The 21172-nt window shown below is 47.4% G+C and overlaps 1 protein-coding gene across 8 annotated transcripts in view; it reads right to left on the bottom strand.

Annotated features, from left to right (window-relative positions):
• HERC1 (HECT and RLD domain containing E3 ubiquitin protein ligase family member 1) overlaps positions 1 to 21172 on the bottom strand; it is a 1817725-nt gene that overhangs the window by 214998 nt on the left and 1581555 nt on the right. For all 8 annotated transcript variants that reach the window (XM_085643727.1, XM_085643730.1, XM_085643731.1 and 5 more), the window contains one exon: positions 1494 to 1616. In XM_085643727.1, coding sequence (XP_085499853.1) covers positions 1494 to 1616 — 123 coding nt within the window. The remainder of the gene's footprint in view (positions 1 to 1493; positions 1617 to 21172) is intronic.

The following is a 21172-nucleotide window of genomic DNA, read 5'->3' as shown; positions in this document are numbered from 1 at the left end:
CGTAAGAGAGGTAGTTATTTTGGCGAAGTAATCCTGCTTTTGTTTGATTACCTCTGCCTTGTATCTTTTGAGCAAGAGTTTATGTTTTTCTCTTTCTGTTAGGTCCCAGCTCGCCCTCCACACCCTCTCCTGTTTCCTACAGTCCTGCCTCAGACGTCTCAGCTTGAGAGCTCACTCGAGGAATGGAAGGTGCCACAGAACAGGAAGAAGGTGATTGGAGCTCCACTTGAAGGTGTTAGCATCTTATTGCAGCCGAGAGTTGTGCTTTAAGATTACTTTTTGAACGAAGCACAAAAGTCAGTAAGGGAGGTGTAGTCTCAGGTGTCAACAAACAGGAGAAGGAGCTCTATGCTACAAATCATAGGAGAGGACCTCGAGGTCTCAAGGCCCCTTGGCTGAGGAATGTAGGGATGAAGATGCAACAAACACCCAGCAGAAAGCTTGTGAAACCTTGTCTGTTTTACTGCTTTTTGTTTTTCAAGTCGCAGCACAGGAAGGATGACATTAAAAAGGAGACCCTATAGAGATGAGCTAACTAAATTGTGCATGGGACTAAACTACAACAGAGACTCAATAACTTAATTACGAACACATAGGAAATAAGATAAAAATAAGGGGAGAGGCCACCAGCTCCCACCACAACAAGAGAACTCACAAGTACTAGACAAAATAAATTAAAAACATGTTTACATCCCCTCCATATGTCCCCCCGTGTTCGGTAGTTGGAGATGACTCAACAAACACCCAAAGCCCACTCTTGGGGTTCTAAATGGTTGGCACTGAGCAAAGTTTATGGCTCACTACGCAAATTGTTCGACAGACACCTCTTTATTTGATATTACAGCTCTACACCTCACTGGCACTGCCAAACCTCTTTAAGAGATGAATCCACCTATGCTCGTCACAATAATAATTTTTATTTCCAATTTTCTAAATTTGTTCTCAGGGTCACGAAATACACATCCTATGAAATTGTGCAGCAATGCACAGCCAGGGCAGCCGGCAGCAATGCACAACCGGGGCAGCTGGCAGAAATGCGCAACCGGGGCAGCTGGCAGCAATGCACAACCGGGGCAGCCGGCAGCAATGCACAACCGGGGCAGCCGGCAGCAATGCGCAACTGGACCAGCCAGCAGCCCTAAGAGATCAGGCCAGCAGCAAGTGTGTGCAATATAAAAACCATTTGATATAATATTTAAATATCCAATGAATAGAAGAAAAGGAACAGCTAAATTTGTGGGTTCTCACCATATAGTGGTTTTTGCATTTATCAAACCACTACTTTAGGGAGAGGATTACATGCCAATAAAAGCATCTTACTACTTACAAAGTAACTCATGCACAGGACAGTGTCTGTGTTTACTCGACAAAGTCAAACTTGGAGGTAAGAACACGGAGAAATAAATGAAACAACTTAGTTTTAGTCCTGCCCTGTACACTAAGGAGGAATATATGCATTAAAGAGAAGTTGGGCGAGATTAAATATTTCCAACCTGTGGTGATGACTTGGCTGTTGAATTTCCCAAACCAAGCTTTCCGTAATCACCATCACCAAAGGCCCACACCACTAATCCGTCTGCAGATACAGCTAAAGTATGATTTAATCCACATGCAACCTGTAAAGAAACAAGAAAGAATAAATAAAATGTTCACAAGCCCATAAACGTTAAATATTCTATTAAACAACACACTTCTTTCATCTTACCATCAAGCATAAAGCTGCATTCCGCTTGTCTAGTCATAGGTTCTTTATAAGCACACACTGGGAGGCCTGCCACAAAGAACAGGGCTTACAGTGCTTTACAAAGTCTTTTCAAACCAAGAAAGCACATGGTACGCAGGGAGAACCCAATAATCATTGTGACTAGGCACCCTGGTTTTTGAGAAAAAGGCTAGGACAAGGTAAGTCAGCACAAAGGACACGGTATGCGACGCATTTATCCAAACTATTTTATTTGAATTATCATATTTTATAAACTTGGGTCTGGCCAAAAGAATTTCAATTTACATATTTTTTAAACATTGTTTTTTATTTAGTTTAGAAATTAAACAGTTAAACAATGATTGCAACCATTTCAGCAGTTTACACTGACAGTTGACATCTCACATACACAATGCAATACTAGTTTTCTCCATAGCACCCTCTCAAGAGGATCCAATCCAGTCGCGTCCGGCCTCAATGGCAGGTGGCCATGCCACTCCCCGCTGACTCCTGTGAGGTCCCCGCACTTTGTCACATGATCCCATTGATCATTCCCCCCATATCTCTAAATCCTCTTTCAATTTTTCATCTCGCCTCACTCGTCACATGCGTTGTGCAGCCACTGCCCATTCTAAGAGATCTCTCTTCCACCTCAGCAACTGAAGGGCCTGGAGCGACTTCCAGTGAATTGCAATCCTGCGTTTGGCCTGACCATTCCAAGGTCTCAGGACGCTCCAGTGGCATCTTGACCGCCATTTTTGGGACTCTGCAGACAAGTCATATTCTTAGAAGTAGAGCCCAGGTGTAACACTTTACAATAATCCAGAAGGCTCATTATAATGTCTTGAACCAGCAATGGGCTTTCAGTAGTTGGCAAGTGTGGTGGAACTTTTCTCAAAAGTTTTAAATGCAGACAACAAGTTGCCGAGATCTAATTTATCTGCTTGATTAATTAAAAAAAGTGAAAGCCCAGGTTTCGAACCAATGACACTAACGGCCAGAAACCTATAGATAATAAACCCGGTTCACATTGATGGTGAAAGAATCAGTAGTTCAGTTCTGTCTAAATTGAACTTAAATCTGTATGGTCGAGAGAGATCAGGTATTGCTTCCGGGTTGTTGGGTAGGCGGATAGTATCGCTATTTGTAGTATGATTGCGGACGTTGTGACTGCTGATAGTGATAATGGTGGTACGATTAATGAACATAAGACCCTCTGTGCACTTAGCATTGTAGGACACAGAGAAAGCACACCCTTAAGGTGTCAGCAATTACTTTCCGAAAAGAGTCTTTGTTATATTCAGAATTCTATTCCACACTTCCTTGCGGAATGATGTGCTGTGCAACCAGTCCCACAGTCTAATCACAGCTGCTACTGCCAGAACTTTGAAACCAACATTGGACACATTCAAAGTGGCATCCATAATCATCGCTTATGTTCTTCCTTCTTCGTGCAGAATGGCTTTTGCCTCCATTAGCTTTCCTCTTGGATGAGGGACAAACATGCGCCTATGGCAGACTATATGTAGCCATTGTAACAGCCTACATTTGCCATGGAGTAAGCTGCCCCGTTTAAATTTGCAGCTTACTGATGAAAACCTCATGCGATTCTCCCTTCCCTGAGACAGTGCATGAGGATACTGGGGCGACTCTTGTTCCTTTGTGTTCCTGAAAGCTGCCACCTTACCTCATCTGCATCGTCAGGTCTCTGGCTCCGCGTTTGCTGCCTGTCTCCCTCCTGCCGCTGCCATCCAAACGCGGCCCTGTTTGGAGGGGGACTACATCCCCCAGCATTCCTAGCGGCGGAAGAGGAAGCCGCTTCCTGCAGTCTCGCGCCTGGAGGCGCATAAATAACAGCTGGGCTACCGGCAGAGCGGGCGACTCTTGTTCCTTTGTGTTCCTGAAAGCTGCCACCTTACCTCATCTGCATTGTCAGGTCTCTGGCTCCGCGTTTGCTGCCTGTCTCCCTCCTGCCGCCGCCATCCCAACGCGGCCGCTGTTTGGAGGGGGACTACATCCCCCAGCATTCCTAGCGGCAGAAGAGGAAGCCGCTTCCTGCAGTCTCGCGCCTGGAGGCGCATAAATAACAGCTGGGCTACCGGCAGAGCGGGCGACTCTTGTTCCTTTGTGTTCCTGAAAGCTGCCACCTTACCTCACCTGCATTGTCAGGTCTCTGGCTCCGCGTTTGCTGCCTGTCTGCCTCCTGCCGCCGCCATCCCAACGCGGCCGCTGTTTGGAGGGAGACTACATCCCCCAGCATTCCTAGCGGCGGAAGAGGAAGCCGCTTCCTGCAGTCTCGCGCCTGGAGGCGCATAAATAACAGCTGGGCTACCGGCAGAGCGGGCGACTCTTGTTCCTTTGTGTTCCTGAAAGCTGCCACCTTACCTCATCTGCATTGTCAGGTCTCTGGCTCCGCGTTTGCTGCCTGTCTCCCTCCTGCCGCCGCCATCCCAACGCGGCCGCTGTTTGGAGGGGGACTACATCTCCCAGCCTTCCTAGCGGCGGAAGAGGAAGCCGCTTCCTGTAGTCTCGCGCCTGGAGGCGCATAAATAACAGCTGGGCTACCGCCTCGCGGGACCGCGCGTGGGCAGCGCCCGGGCGAAGCCCGGGCCAAGGGCGGGCCCGTTTAAGCCCGTTAAAGACCGGGTAAGACTGGACTGGGCCCCCCTCTTATATTTACTTTAAGATCTACTGCCCTGTCACTTGCTATATTCCTTCCATCTGTTTAACTGTAATCTGCTAACTGTTCGGTTGTACTATCTGGCAGTCCACATTGTTGTATCTTTGATATGATGACTAGGGGTAGTAGGTGCAAAACTGCACATGGGGCAGTGCACGCATCTGGCCCAATCGATCAATATATCACTAGGGCAAACGAGGCGATTAATCAAGGTATATCACTTCTGGAGCGTAGGGTTTCCCAGGATTTGGCTTTAGCCAGGCGATCTTCTATAGGCCCTTTGGCACTAGCCAAGACACCCACAATCCTAAGGGATATTAGGCCTCTAATTGAAGTTCAGGCTGAATCTCATGGTGTGCCAAACATGGTTGATCTTTCGGCATCTCTGGCTCTTTCGGCCATACAATCAAGTGAGGCACTTGAGAGGACGCCTGAACTTTTTACGAGCCCAAGGCAGGAGGTCCCCATTATTGATTACTCAAGGGGGAAGAGGGAGGGTGCTATCCCAAAACGGAAGAAGCCTAGGGAAGTGAAAAAATGTAAACGCAAATCCAATTAAAAAAAAACCACTAGTCGGACGCTAAGCAAAAACGCATTTATATAGAGTGGCTCAACCAACATAGCTACGGATATATCAGCCCTTTCCTCGAATCCAATCAATCCCAGTGAGCTTGTTAGTTTGGGTGAGGGATGTAAAGCTTGTGAGGCTAATAACCTACTTCTACGTAGATTAGGAGAACTTATTAAAATGTATATGCAACCCATAGAATTATCCCTTTCTAATATTGAAAAACAGATAGCTTCTATGAATGCATCCTCTAAGGCACTGACGGGTGCTGGGTTGGCTAAACCTGGGGAGCCGAAAGCAACCAATACAAATTTAATGACGGAGCGGAAAGTGTCGAAAGCACCCTCCAATGAACTGAATACAAAATCAAAGCCACTGCCAGCTGCATTGAAGAAGGTTGTAGAACCATCTAAATCCCCAGTCCCTGTTGAAATCACGAAAGCTATACCACTCAAACCATCAGGGCCAGCGTATAATAATGACAAAAATAGGGGTGAGAGTGGGCACCACATACATTTACCAGTAGAAGCAGACCCATACGTTGTGATTATGACCGGTGTTCCCGAGTTAAGGCCAAACACAGAGGAACCAACGTGGTCCTTAAAAAATAAGGTACAGTATTGGCTCACTACCAATAGACCGCTTCCACCTTTTTGCGGTAGTAGGATCCAAATGGTGCGTAGGGTGCCTTGGTTAGGAAGCGAGAAGAAAATGACTCGGGGGGGACTGCGTCATAGTTAATTTTGACGACCCGCGCACGGCTGATTATATTTGCCGTCGTGGTATGTGGGCCTAGTATGATGGAATAGATAGAGATGAGAAGGCTCTCCTTCTTCTATCCCCCTACAAATTGTTGCACTGTTACCCCTGATAGGAGCAGGCCACAAATAAGTAACTGGAATAAAAGAAGGGAGTGGGATGATTAGCCAGGCTATGAGGGCAGTGTTACAGCTCCTTCTGTAGGTTGGAGAGGCATACCACTTGCCAATAGATTCAGCTGCCTAGAAGCAGTGGATTGACCATTATCGTGTACAGGATATGGCTCTGAGGGTACTGAACACACTAGTTCCAAATCATCTCAATCTTCAGATAGCTCTATGTCTGATAAAAACATAGGCACTAACCATATTACTCCAACTCTGAAGACAATCGATCAAGAAATCTTGCAGGCTTCAGCCCCACGCCCATGCCCTACTCCTGTATCAGGGCTTAGTATTGTACTGCCTATGCCCACTACTGATTTTACGTCCTCCGTTGCATCCATGCCCTCTATTGAATGCCTAAGTTTCCCAAAAAATGATGCTCATGATTTTTTGGGCACTTTAAAGATCTTAAGCTGGAACCTAGCAGGCATCCACAGGAAATTGTGTTTAGCAGAGTGGAATGCCTTAGTGGAGGCACATATGATCTGTTTATTTCAGGAGACCTGGAGCTTAGAACCACTTTATCGGGTGGGATATGTCACCTACTTTGTCCCTGCAGTACTTCCCAGAAATGGGAAGGGTCGTCCCTCGGGAGGCCTACTCATTTGGGTAAGCATTGCCTTGAATTGCCGCATAGAACCAAAACAAATTAACTGCCCTGACATTTTAGGAATCTCCCTGAGAGGTACCCAACGGGGACCAACCCTCGATTTGTTCAATGTATATGCCAGAGGTACTAAACATGGCTCTATGTCCCCAACAGTGTCTATTCTTGAAACAGAACTTAGAGAAAATTCAGCTGGAGCCCAAGCCTTGGTTGCGGGAGACTTTAATTGCACTTATGAGCCTCTCCCAACAGATGATATTCTCGACCCGGGCGAGGATGACGCTAGATGGGGTGTCCCAGTCCTAACCATTCCCCCGATTAAAAAATGGTCCCAAACTGCGATTCAGTTGAATGCCTTAACGTTGGAGTTCGGTCTAAGAGCTACTAACGGCCGTACAAGTTCAGACCCCACGGGCGCGGCCACATTTAATAGAGCTAACCATACCTCAAGGATTGACTACATCATGCTAGATTTTTTCCTTTGGGGCTTGGTTCAGGATATGGTAGTTTTGTCCACCGTCGAAAGTGACCATAATTCGCTCTCCCTGTCTCTCAGGAATCCTTGGCCCAATGAAATGATTAAAGCATCCCCTAAGCTAGCTCATAAAATCTCTGTCTCCTCCTGTGGGAGACGATTGAAGTGGAATTTGGTCTCAGGGGATGAAACCAAACTTAACACTATCAATGCATTGCTTATTGCCTCACAAATGGAGCTGGATAACATCGACCCGGCCCCTCCAATTTCTGGAATGGTCACATCCATTTTTGAGGGAACCCTTAGGACTATTGGGAATGTATTTTTGAAAAAGGAGTGTGTGGGCAAGAATATGGCACTTCGGAACCCTAGGGGTAAGCATTATTGGTATACATCTGCTTGTAGGTGTGCAAAAACTCTTTTGATTAGGGCCATCAAAAGTAAATCACAAGTAGCAATACAGGGAGCTAGGAAAAATTATGAGGAAACTCTGGCAAGTGCAAGAAAGGAGTGGGAACAAGAGTATTGGTGTACCTTAAAAGAGGCAAGCTCTGGGAAAGATTCAAGGCGCTTCTGGGATACAATTAGAGCCAAAAGTAGACCTGATAGCGACCTTATAACATGTAATATCACCAGTCAAGCGTGGGTTAATCACTTTTCCAAATTGTATACTCGCCAAACTGGTGATATTGCTACAGCTATTTCCAATGATGAACAGGCCTGGGAGGTGGCTCTAGTAAATCCCGACCGTCCAATAAAGAGAGTGTACCATGCAACTGGCACTATATGTACTATCACGCCCCTTAAAGATTGGGAGGTAGTCTTAGCAGATCCCGTTTTTTCTATTAAAGAAGTGGAGTATGCAATTAGTACCATCAGGCCCCAAAAAGCAGCCGGTCCAGATGGCATCCCTGGGGATCTGCTACGCTCAGATATCCCGAAATGGGGTAAATTCATCCATTGCCTGCTCAATGCTATCAGTAGGGGTGCACCTATTCCCACATCTTGGAAAGGGGCGGAGGTTGTTCCTATTTTTAAAAAGGGGGCTAGGGACGACCCGTCCAACTATAGACCTATAAGCCTGCTGGACATAACTCAAAAGGTGGTCGGCAAGGTGTTGTTGGTTAGATTATTACAATGGATCGGTGAAAACAACATCCTTTCTGACTACCGGGCAGGCTTCAGAGCAGGCACTGGCACAATAGAACAAGCTTTTAGATTGTTGCTAGTGTACTGGAAGGTGGTGGTCATGCGCAAAGGCAGTCTCTATCTCGCATTTATCGATTTAAAGACTGCCTTTGACCTAGTACCTAGGGAGACTCTTTGGAGAGTCCTTGCTGACATGGGGGTACCCCACTACATACTATTGCTAATTGTAAGGATGCATGAAAATACCTTTGCCCAGATTAGATGGGGCAGGGACGGAGAGAAAACTAGCAGAATCCCGGTAGAGAGAGGGGTTCGCCAGGGATGCGTTCTAGCTCCCACCCTCTTTTCTTTATATGTCAATGGTGTTTTTGAGCATCTGCTGAAAGATCCTTCAGACGAACCATCCCTGGCGGGGGAACGAATCCCTACCCTCCTCTTCGCGGATGATACACTCTTACTCTCCAAATCCCCAATTGGCCTCCAAAAATTACTAAACAACTTCCAGCTTTTTTGCGTACAACGGGGCCTGGTAATCAATACTGATAAAACAAAATATCTTGTGATGAACCCCCCTAAAAAACCTGTGCGCCCTCCGAGGTTGAACGCCGTACCTTTGGGGAGGGTGGATGTGTTTGATTATCTAGGGATCCGCTTGTCGCATAATATGCAGTGGGCTCCTCATTTATGTAAGATGTTGCTAGCCCATAAGAGGGTAACAGGGGCTCTTTTGAAGGAGCAGCGCTCCTGTGCAATCAGACCTATAGCCCCTGTTATCGAAATCTATGCAGCAAGGGGAGTCAGCTCTGCTCTATATGGGGCTGAGCTGTGGGGCTCATGCAATACTAGCGAGCTGTCAAGATCTGAGAGGAAGTTTTGTAGGGCCATTATGTCACTTCCCCAAGGTACCACTATGACTCCATTGATGCTTGATTTAGGTTGTCGTCCCATTGGTGATTTGGCGAAATTTCGTCCCCTACTGTTATGGGCTCAGTTGTGGCGAGTCCCGGAGCTAGTTAAATATGCTAAAGGCCTCTCCGAAGTTATGTCACTTCCCGGGTGGCATATGGTAAAATGGTTGTGAGACATGAAAGCCCTCCTGTGCAATCTGGGGCTAAGTACAGCATGGGAAAATAGGTCTTCCCCTCCGAAAGCAACACTTAAGACTTTATACTGGAACTGGATTGCGACCCAACGGAACACTAACTGCACATTGGGCAGACTCACAGAGGACTTTCTGAAATTCAAGGACTTGCTGATCCGGGAATTATATCTAGATATCATAGAGAGACCTTTTGACAGGACCCTTTATTTTAAATTCAGGTCCGGGTCTCTTCCACTTCATGCCTTCACATCTCGGTGGAAACCCCCAGCCCAGACCACAGAATTTTGCCCTTCTTCCATATCTAGACAAGAGTCTGTGGCGCATTTTTTATTTGAATGCCAGGAGTATGTACACCCAAGAAGAAGATGGCTTAAACAATTGTGTCGCTCGTTAGGAACCAGGCATCACGCTGAGGCACTACGTATTTTAATGTCGGACTCTCGCCCTTTGTATGCTTGTGCCCTTTCAAAATTTTTATCATGGGCATGGTGCATTAGAAGCAAAAGGCTTAAAGAAATTGTTTAATTTGTTCTTAACACTTATTTATGATGTGCTTCTTCTTTTTACTGTAAAAATTGGATTTTAAGGTTAAATGAAATGAAATTCTTTTTAACTGTGAAGCTTTTATGATATGTTTTTGTCGAAATAAAGCCTTTGACTTGACTTGACATATTTTATAAACTTGGGTCTGGCCAAAAGAATTTCAATTTACATATGATTGCAACCATTCCAGCAGTTTACACTGACAGTTGACATCTCACATACACAATGCAATACTAGTTTTCTCCATAGCACCCTCTCAAGAGGATCCAATCCAGTCGCGTCCGGCCTCAATGGCAGGTGGACATGCCACTCCCCGCTGACTCCTGTGAGGTCCCCGCACTTTGTCACATGATCCCATTGATCATTCCCCCCCATATCTCTAAATCCTCTTTCAATTTTTCATCTCGCCTCACTCGTCACATGCGTTGTGCAGCCACTGCCCATTCTAAGAGATCTCTCTTCCACCTCAGCAACTGAAGGGCCTGGAGCGACTTCCAGTGAATTGAAATCCTGCGTTTGGCCTGACCATTCCAAGGTCTCAGGACGCTCCAGTGGCATCTTGACCGCCATTTTTGGGACTCTGCAGACAAGTCATATTCTTAGAAGTAGAGCCCAGGTGTAACGCTTAACAATAATCCAGAAGGCTCATTATAATGTCTTGAACCAGCAATGGGCTTTCAGTAGTTGGCAAGTGTGGTGGAACTTTTCTCAAAAGTTTTAAATGCAGACAACAAGTTGCCGAGATCTAATTTATCTGCTTGATTAATTAAAAAAGTGAAAGCCCAGGTTTCGAACCAATGACACTAACGGCCAGAAACCTATAGATAATAAACCCGGTTCACATTGATGGTGAAAGAATCAGTAGTTCAGTTCTGTCTAAATTGAACTTAAATCTGTATGGTCGAGAGAGATCAGGTATTGCTTCCGGGTTGTTGGGTAGGCGGATAGTATCGCTATTTGTAGTATGATTGCGGACGTTGTGACTGCTGGTAGTGATAATGGTGGTACGATTAATGAACATAAGACCCTCTGTGCCCTTAGCATTGTAGGACACAGAGAAAGCACACCCTTAAGGTGTCCGCAATTACTTTCCGAAAAGAGTCTTTGTTATATTCAGAATTCTATTCCACACTTCCTTGCGGAATGATGTGCTGTGCAACCAGTCCCACAGTCTAATCACAGCTGCTACTGCCAGAACTTTGAAACCAAGATTGGACACATTCAAAGTGGCATCCATAATCATCGCTTATGTTCTTCCTTCTTCGTGCAGAATGGCTTTTGCCTCCTTTAGCTTTCCTCTTGGATGAGGGACAAACATGCGCCTATGGCAGACTATATGTAGCCATTGTAACAGCCTACATTTGCCATGGAGTAAGCTGCCCCGTTTAAATTTGCAGCTTACTGATGAAAACCTCATGCGATTCTCCCTTCCCAGAGACAGTGCATGAGGATACTGGGTTGCAAGATCTCATCTTAGCTGTCTGCATAACTACTGAGTAAGATTTGGGGTGACCAGTTAGACAGAGAGGGGTTTTATATACACTATACTTCTTTACGAAGCAAGGTGCAATAGCAGGGACTGTCACTGGATTCTGCCTGCCAGCCATGGGGGGTCAACAATGGAGATAGCGTTGGACTGTCAACTTGGTGGACAGAGGTAGATCCTGATTTATAAAGAAAAAAAGTCAGTCTGTTGCACAGCCACAAACCTCTTTGGTACTCTCTCCATAAGGGCAAGGACTCTTGCAATGTCATCTGGAGGAGAATATGTTTCATAGGTGTAGCAGTAACACAGACATCCAATTCCCACCTCCCAACTTGAGGAGTACTGTCCGGGACTTTCCTTTCCACTTCTTTGTCATGACAGTTCCTGCTTTATGTGGTAGAGTACACTGGGAGAGAGGGCAGCTGTATTGGTTACTTGATGAGGTGCAGATGCTGTGACAGCGTTTGCTAGGTTGCCCTACTGAGAATGTAGCATAATAATCCGCTATAATGGACTGCAAGTCTCTGATAAGGTACACAGGGACTTGCATCATTGGTGGTTCATGGCAGGAGTGGTCCTTATAATTGGGGTAATATGAGCTGTCATAATGAGGCCGTGGCTGACTGTCCTCTTCAGGCAGGTAAGAAATTCAGGAACCTTGATCCTCCTCTGAATGGTTGAGATGATCCCCAACATCTTGAGGTTGATCATCAAATTCTGACAATTCACATTCACATCATCAGGATTGTATGCATCACCATATCATCTCATCCACTGTCTTTGCCTCTGTATCAAGGCACTTCAAATGAGGTACTACTGTAACCTTGCTGTGTGAAGTACGTGAGGGGGTTGATAAGGAAGGTATCTCTAGGCTAGTTATCAGAATACTCTGAGAACCGTTTTAAATTTGCAGACTAGTGTTTTGTCGTCGAAAAGGCTCTCACAATACTCATTGCAGATGTTGATGATGATGGACGAGTTATTTACCTTCGGTAACGATGTATCTGGTAGAGACACAGTCTAGCCACAGATTCCTTAACTTAGAATATCCCCAGGCGTCAGACTGGATCCGGAAAACGTCCCGCAGCACCTCCTCTGCATGCCGGGGGGCGGCACCGCACAGCTCTGCCCTGATGTCGTCCACTGACGGCAGCGGAGCTATATATGCCCCTCCCAGCACGCTGACTTCAGTTTTTGTTGGAAAAACTTTTCCGCGCCACAACGCGGAACCACCACCAAAAACTGTGAGAGTATGGGAATAGTGTACTTAAAGAATGAAAAAAGAAAAGAAATTGAATGGTGAAAACAGCACCATAAAGGACAGTGCTAGGCACTGTATACAGCAAAATAACGAAGGGAAAGAGCAGAGCACCGCTCTGAGAAGCAACCTCGCAAAAGTGAAGGCTAAAAACTTCCCCGGAGGCAGAAGATGTGAAAAAACATCATGGAAGACAACAAAGTCTGCAACCACAATATATAACCGTGAAGGACAACAAGTCCGGAACACATGAGCAAAGAAAATCCACCACAAGACGGCACCATAAAGGGATGTCGTATCCACAGTAAGAGACCTATAGTCAGAGGCAGAGCCAATAAACTTCACACCAATGGACCGCAGGGGAGGTAAGAGACCCTAAGGCGATTGGGAAGGGGATAGCGGGGGTGGAGAACTGTGAGCAGATCCCTCACTGGACAACCCAGTAGGGATGTAAGGATACATCACACATGGGCATACCGTCCAATCACGAGAATGGGCGGAGTAGAGCAAGCAAAACAGAATGAAGTATTCCGTGTAGGAGTGAAGTGAAAGATGTCACCCCGCAGAAAGACAAAGCCACTCGGAGGGAGGCGAATGCAGGAAGTCCAACCTGAAAAGGTCCTCGCAGAACGGGGAGGATGGGCGGGCGTTAAGGAATCTGCGGCTAGACTGTGATTCTACCAGATACATCGTTACCGAAGGTAAGTAACTCGTCCATCTGATAGACACATCTAGCCGCAGATTCCTTAACTTAGAATAGATACCAAAGCCATACCCAAAGAGGAGGCGGGTCTGCAACCGAACCCCACCAAGTTCTCAAGAGAACTTAGCCGTCAACAAGGTGACGAAACACGGTGGGGACCTCAGGCCAGCGCAGCCACACCAGACCACAAAGCTCTGAAAAGAGCAGGAAACATTGGGAGGCAAAGGCACCACAAGCCGTTAAAGAACAGCACTAACACCTCGTATGTAGATGCCGGTTGAGAGAAAGAAAGCATAAGCTAGAACTGTTGGTGCGGAAGTGAGAGTTCATGGCTTTGCAAGAAGAGGAACTGAGCCTAGGGTCTGATCGTTCCACAGGATCCGATGTGTCGACTGTAAGTAAAACCCAGAGATAACAAACTGGTATGAAAGGGTCAGCGCATACCGGTCCAGTATGCACAACAGTGGAAAAAAGCACTGTCGATCTCGCAGCAGCCAAAATACGTGGGGCAGGAGTGGTAGGATGCCGACCCATGGCCAGCAAGTGTCGGTAGTACAAGAAACAGAAGACACTCCAGTATACAGACGCCCTGTCACAAGACATGTGAAAGGGCTGACGGCAACAAGCAGAAGCACCCAAAACAGGACTACAGTAAAAATGATAGTCATGTGGAAGACAGGAACACACAGAAGCATACCGCGTGGGCGCTAGAACCACACCGAAGTTTAGGGGAAAAAAAACCCGTAGGGTAGCGGGAGCAGCCCAGATGTGGAGGATGCATTAGCAAGCAGGCCATCAGTAAAAAGGGGTATATGGCAAGCTGGACACCCGCCCAAGAGCTCTTAGAATGAGCAGACCGGGGCCAAAACCACGGATACCACAGGAAGGAACGTTGCCTGCGCAACTCTGCTGTGCAAAGAGGCACACAGCAGATATAGATTAAGAAGATAACGCGTAAAAAGATGTGTTACAATATACAAGAGTATTGTACGCAAAAAGTACCAACAGTCATGCAGAAGCAGAAGTGGACAGGACAGCGCACTGACTCATAAGTGACATCAGCCACTCACCCGGGAGGAGCCGATGACCCCCGCTAGACACGATAGTGGAAACAGTCAGGACCAAGCTAATGGCACAGGGACCCAAGAAGCGAGTATCCTGAAGAGAACACTCCCCTTGAGAGTGTTACAGCAGGAACCCAAAGCAGAAGTGTGGAAAACACCTGTGCCGAAAGCAGCAGGGAAAGAGGAAAAACTCCTGTTGCGGAAGTGCCCAGAAATGGAGGGCACAAGGCCATGTACAGCATAGACGTACATGGCGAGACGCCCCCTTCAAGAACAAGTCCAGACATGGCTGAAGTACGAGAAACTATTACCCATCCCGAAGAGGGGAGGCTAGAACCAGTACTGCAGAGGCAGAAGAAAGAACGTAAATACCCTACGATAGCGAATCATACCAGGGTGCACTCCAAGTACATGCAAACACTAAAGAAGCGTGTCGCACAGACACTCCGCCCTGGCGCTAAATGATGACAGGGCATCAGCCGTGGAAGAACTGTGCCTGAAAGGAACAGAACAAGGGCCCCAAGGGACAGTGGCTGGCGAAAAGAGGAGCAGCCAACATGGACAAAGAGGAGCGGCCAACATGGACAAAGAGGAGCACAGTGATGCTGAAAAACACCCCTGTGAAAGGCAGGTGAGGCAGAAGCCTATGGTTCGAAGTATTACTGACAACCGGAGACCACAACCTTAATTGAAAATGCAATAGATCGACGCCAACCTGTGGGTCGCATACAGCAGAAAGAGAAGATAGAGTGATCCACAGAAGATCTTCTGTTAGGAATACTCCACAGGAGCGTACCAAGCCTTCCTTGTTGGAAGGCAGCTACACAACAGCTATTAAATATCCCACATAGGGTAAATCTGAACCCCGGCGAGGGGGCCTCCTCTGGAACCAAGCTCACAGAGAGAGGATTTCAAAGAAGGAAGAACCAGCGGACCAGCCATACCAACCAAGGCAAACATGGCGGAGTATCTGCCCAGACCATCTGGGTATTACGTCATGAACCCAGGGTCCAAAACAAAGAAGGCAACGCTGCCTACTAAGAAAAAGCAACATAAAGTCACACAGCGTGTGACAAAGACAGGCCACAAGGTCAAGAAAGCCTGGCCGTAAGGGCCAGCAAATCACGGGAGACCAGATATGAGCCGGGAGACCGCTGAATCAGCGTGACAATCAAACAGGTCCACACCATTGAATGACAGATCCCGCAGAGCGTCCCGAACGTTCTCGGGAAAACGACTATCGCGCAGCCAAACATGGCAGCGCAAAGCAACCGACCGGGCCATTACTCTACTAACGGAGTCAGTAGCGTCCAGGGCCGATCGGATGGAATATTGTGCCAATCCGCAGCCATCAAGAAGAAGATGATTTAAGTCAGCTCAGGGCCTATCAGGGAGAGAAGGAAGAAGGAGCTTAACCAAGTCCCAAAGGGCAAAGGAAGCACATGCAAACACTCAAGCCGTGTTTAAGGCACGGATGCCCGCACTGTCTGAGGCCAAAATATTGCGCCCACATGTCTCCAGCCACCGAGACTCCCTAGTGGGAGGGAGCAACGGCAGAGCGAAAGAAGGCTGCAAGGCAAAAGCCGCCTGGACAACTAGACCGTGAGCCCTAGGGTGAAGGGACAAGCAAACTGGATCGTCTGGGGCCGGGCGATGCCAGCGAGCAATTGCTCTATCCACAGGGTCACCAGAGGAGGGCCGTGCCCAGGTACCAACCATGATATCAAACAAGGACCCGCCAAGGGACAGTAAGGGCTCCACGGCCACAGGCTCCATGTGTAGGAGAGCCAGTAAAGGATCAGTGGGTAGGGAAGCCCCAGGGGGCTGCAAGCGGAGAATATTCGCAGCCCTGCGAATAGCTCTGGCGAAGGCCGTACTAGCCTCCGTCGCAAGCCGGGGAGGCAACAACAAACCGTCGGTCGGGGACTGTCGGGGACTGTTGAAGGCTAACCCGACTGCTAGAAAATAAAGGCAGAGCATCCTGGGGTTGATCCAAAGGCCAAGGAACACTAGGCACCTGCACCAAGGGGCTGTGAAACGACCCTGGGCTTAGTGAGCCCAATGGGGGCACATCCTCCAGTAATAGAGGAGCCGCTGGCACCGACGTCGACCGACGCCGGGATGACGTCGGCTGGATGTCGAGAACCTCCAGAGGGAAGGCGATCCGGGCGCGGATGGACGACGACTCGACCTCCACCGGCGGGGAGGAAGGAGATCGACAGGGCGTCGAACTCGGTGCCGCAGCTGACGTCAGCGGAGGAAGCCGCACGGGGCTATGCGTTGACTGGAGGGGCGGGCTAGACTGACGACTGGGATGCCCCTCAGGGCCGTGTCCTGTCGATGTTGTATCAACTTCTGGGCCGGAGTCGATGCACTCAGCCGGTGCCGAGGACGAAGCCGCCGGCAAAGATCCAACTTCTTCCACTGTGGGACCCGTAGGCGCACCAGGGAGAGGGGGTAACCAAAAGAAAGACTGGAGAGCCTTTGAATAGGCCTCCATTTGGGACCGTGTCGCTCCGACACCAGGAAAGGGTGGGTACGGTGGAGACGACTGCAGGGCGCCAGTGCCTGGCAAGGACCGAGAGCAGCAGGCCCCAGCGACCTCTGCGACTTACACTTGTGCTTACCCGTCTCCGAACGGAGTCCATGGCAACAGCCCTGTGAGCGGGCCCGATCCCTAGAGGGAGATCGGTGGAGTGAAGGGTAAGGACCGGACATCTGGGCAGCCAGCAGCTCCATACGGTGCTCCCGGAGAGACTTAGGTTTCATCTGTTGACAGGCGTCACACTCTTCGGAGTCGTGGTGCACTCCCAGAAACCACATACAAATCACGTACAGATCTGTGACAGACATTTGCTGTTTGCAGGTCTCACACACCTTAAAGCCCGAAGGCATCGTACACTGTTCCCCGGCGCCGAAGACTTAGCAAAAAATGCCTGAAAAACAGGCCAAGGAACCGCTGGTTTTCCTGGACCCGCGTTGGGACGTGGAAAAGAAGAAAACTGACGTCAGCGTGCCGGGAGGGGCATATATAGCTCCACTGACGTCACGTCCGTGGACAACATCAGGGCGGAGCCATGCGGCGCCGCCCCTTGACACGCATAGGTGCTGCTGCAGAAAGTTTTCCGGATCCAGTCAGATGCCTGGGGATATTTTAAGTTAGGGAATCTGCGACTAGATGTCTCTATCGGATTTACAAATATATGTTATGATGTCAAAGGGATCATCAATCGGGCAGTTGTCAGTATATCAATAATAGTGACATGATCAAAGACAAAGTTGTAGAGGCCCAAAGGTTGTAGATGGAGCAGATGTGGAAGATTTTGTTGCGACGTTCTTTGGAAACCGGGAGAAGGGGATATTGGATTACTTTTATCCTTTTTAGGTACTTTTGCAGGTGGGTACATCAAGGATATACTGTCTTGTGGTGTTATGCCTTTTTCATTATTCATTTCCTCTTACCTGTGTGCTATTGAAGGGAGATCAAGCAGCACAGCTCACTCATTCGTCTCCTGATGTGTCTTTCCTCCAGCGCTAGAGGACCCCCTTTTTACTGACCTCAATAGTTTTAGCTTAGGAGTTTATGACAAAACCCACATTCATTGCGCTTGTGGACTGGATGCCAGCAATGCATGCACTGGTAATGTAGAGTTTCAGCATGAAGTCACTTTTTTCAACAGGCCTGGCATAGGAAGTGATTGTTCAGATGCACCTTCCATGGCTGGTGTTGAAAAGATTGCTCTCTTGCAAAGAGACAACAAACACTTGAGGCAAAAGTCAAAGAGATTGGAAAAAAATACCAGGAAAGCTTCGTAGAAAAAAACCCAAGCAACAATTTCCAGTATGTGAGCAAATATCTCTAAGAAGGCAGAGACGCTTACCCGAGACCGAGCTGGTCCAGTTTGTGGCGATCGGTCGAGAGTGTGTGCTGTGGGCACGGAACGAGGACGGAGCGGGTTGGATGAGGAGTCCGTCGTCAGAGCTGGCAAGGCTTCCCGCTTGCGGTGGAGGGTCTGTGGTGAAGCCCAGAAGGATCGGAGGGGACCGGAGGCAAGTTCCATAGTATCGGAGTGGAGTGCGGGTGCCTGGGAGTGTGGTTGCTGCCGTGGTTACTGCCGAGGGGCTGAGTGCGGGAAGGGAGCGACCTTCCCTCCTTGCATCCACTCGTTTCGAACTTCAGATGTGGCGGCGGGCAATTCGGTGTGAGGTGGAAGGTTGTCCCAAAGAGTTTTCAGCCATGAAGGAGCTAGTCCTGTGGCGGGAACGTCCCCTCCTCCCTGACCCTACGCTTTCCTCGATCTGGAACACAAGGCACCGCGGAACCAGCAGGGGATGTGCCCGGGTCGCGCCGTGGTTTTGGATGCAGCTTCCTGCCATGGTCTTCGCCACTGCAGGGGGCTGGTTGGTGAGAGGCGCTCGTCATGTACAAAATCAACGGTGAGGTGCTTTGGTGTGTCTTCCTTTTGAGCGACGAGACACACAAAGGCAGTGACATTCCCTTAGGAGTAGTGCAGGAGGGAGGCTGGTTCGTACTGAGGCTCAGACACTAACTTGGGACTGGCTGTGAACCGGGGAAGTGCTGAGGGACCACTACACACAGGTATTAATTATTTACGATGTATTGTATCCAGGATGTAAGAAACGTTACCACCTTTTTGGGGTGGCTCATTGACTTTAATACATGCTTTGATCAAAATGGTGTAGAAGTAAAATAGAGATAGGACTATTGCATTCAGAAAGTATCAGAGGACTACACTACTGGGTTTATTGAATAGAAGATAACAGGGGACTACACCTCTGGGATGGATCAGTAGAAAGGAACAGAGGACTACATTTCAGAGAAACTGGAACAGTAACAGAGACATAGGACTACACTCCAGACTGATGCTCTTTTGGCAGCCATCTTGGTGGGGGCAGAGCATTGCTAACAATTGAATTTTTATTTAGACTTTTATTCCAAGTGACGTTTGAGAGCATGAGCAAAACATTGCTACCATTTGCATTTTTGTTTAGACTTTTAGGCCACGGTAAGATTGAGAGCATGAGCTTTCTGGCACGTATCTTAAGCTATATTCCAGACCGATACATAGACTCTGAATTCAGCCAAGGAAACTAGGTACAGTTGCATTACCTACACTTCAGCCGGGAGCACCCGCCGATATAAAACTTCTTAATTACAGAGGATTTAATAATAAGGAACAAAATCTTTTAATCACAAACATGTCAGGGAATCATGGAAGGAAATCATATTCAATAATTTACCCTCCCAATCTCTATAAAAATGGCTCCAAAACTTTCAGACATAACCTTCTCAGAATTAATCCAGAAACGCTAATACTAGATCCATCTTTCAACTTAAAAAAAGGTGCGATTATTAACGACTTTATTTTCTTTACTACTAAAATGGCTAAATGGCAAAATACCTTAAATAACTTGCTGAAAATACAGGAATCGAAAAACATTCCCTATGGAACTAAGTTGCTTATAACACCTTCTCGAAAACTGAGAGCAACATTAAACATAAAATGTTATAAAAACGGCACGTTTCTCATTCAAGCTGCCAACAAAGAACTGGAACGTTTTGATGAGTACTTCTCAAAATGAAAAAACCATGTCCTCAGCAGCCCCACCTCAAGAAGAATCCAACCTGATAAGAATTCCCAAGCCATCGTCTCACATGGCAACCAACCGGCTGCGATTGAAATCGTCAGTGAGATAGATCCCAAACAGACAAATCAAGAAATGGCGCTAGATTGCATAAACACCAATGATGAGCCCCAACTGTTAAATCAGGAAGCTAGTAATTTGCATGATTAGTGCAACTGGAAACACCAGTGCGCTAGATTGCATAAACACCAATGATGAGCCACAACTGTTGAATCAGGAAGCCAGTAATTTGAATGACAGCGCAACTGGAAACGCCAGTGCGATAGAACTCCAACAGACGGATCATGATATGGCGTTAGAATGCACTTCCACCAATGATGAGCCCCAACAATTGAATCACGAAACCAGTAATTCAAAAGATAGGAGCTTCAGCCCACAGCTATCTATAGTTACTTCACCCATCGATTATATCTCCCATCCTAGCCCTAACACTGATCACAACCCGCTATCGGGAACAGTCAGTAGGTTGGAAACAACACAATTTGAACAGGATAACTGGAGAGGCACGCATGTGACCAACACAGGGATTTGCAGATCTGTTTCTAGTCACACAAAAAATGCACAAATCAAATTAAAAGTTGTCCCGATCCCTCAGAGTTATACAAAGCTAGCCTTCCAGTAGGGCCACCCACACAACCTCCCACCATTACTCAACTTAGAATAGAGTCTGAAAAGATTAGAACCCTCAAATCAATAGGGAATTTGATAATCTCAGTTCGCAATCTAGCAAAACTTACAAAGCCATGCTTTTCGCTATTAGAGATATGAAGAACCTGCTGTGCTTATCAGAAAAATGGTTTTCAAAAATGGAGGTTCTTCAGAATTCCATACATGAAACACAAGTTAAACGCCGTTCCACCCCAATGGCGGCGTCAAACAGAATTTACCGCCCCCGTACGCAACCCAGCTATTTGACAGACAGTGAGATTTTATCCATTCTATCTACATACGAACCTACTCCCACTTCTCACACTAAGATAGGTGAAAACTTTATCCAAACAGTCCCAACGAATGCTGGCAGAACTTCTAAGACTAATAGAAGGCTAAATTCTAGCAACCTAAAAAATGTGTTATTAATGCCTGACGAGATTGTTTCGCCAATGATCAATTCACAGAAACACATTTGTTGCATACTACTCAAGTGTCGATCAGCAAAAAAACATGCTGCTGACATAGCCGACCTCATACTAAACCAAGAAATTGACATAACCATTTTAACAGAAACATGGCTATCTGACTCGTCCT

This window comes from Triturus cristatus, chromosome 3_1, assembly GCF_964204655.1.
Source record: "Triturus cristatus chromosome 3_1, aTriCri1.1, whole genome shotgun sequence".
Taxonomy (NCBI): Eukaryota; Metazoa; Chordata; class Amphibia; order Caudata; family Salamandridae; genus Triturus; species Triturus cristatus.
The sequence above is the reverse complement of the archived record's forward strand: the minus strand, read 5'-3'. Positions and strand labels throughout refer to the sequence as shown.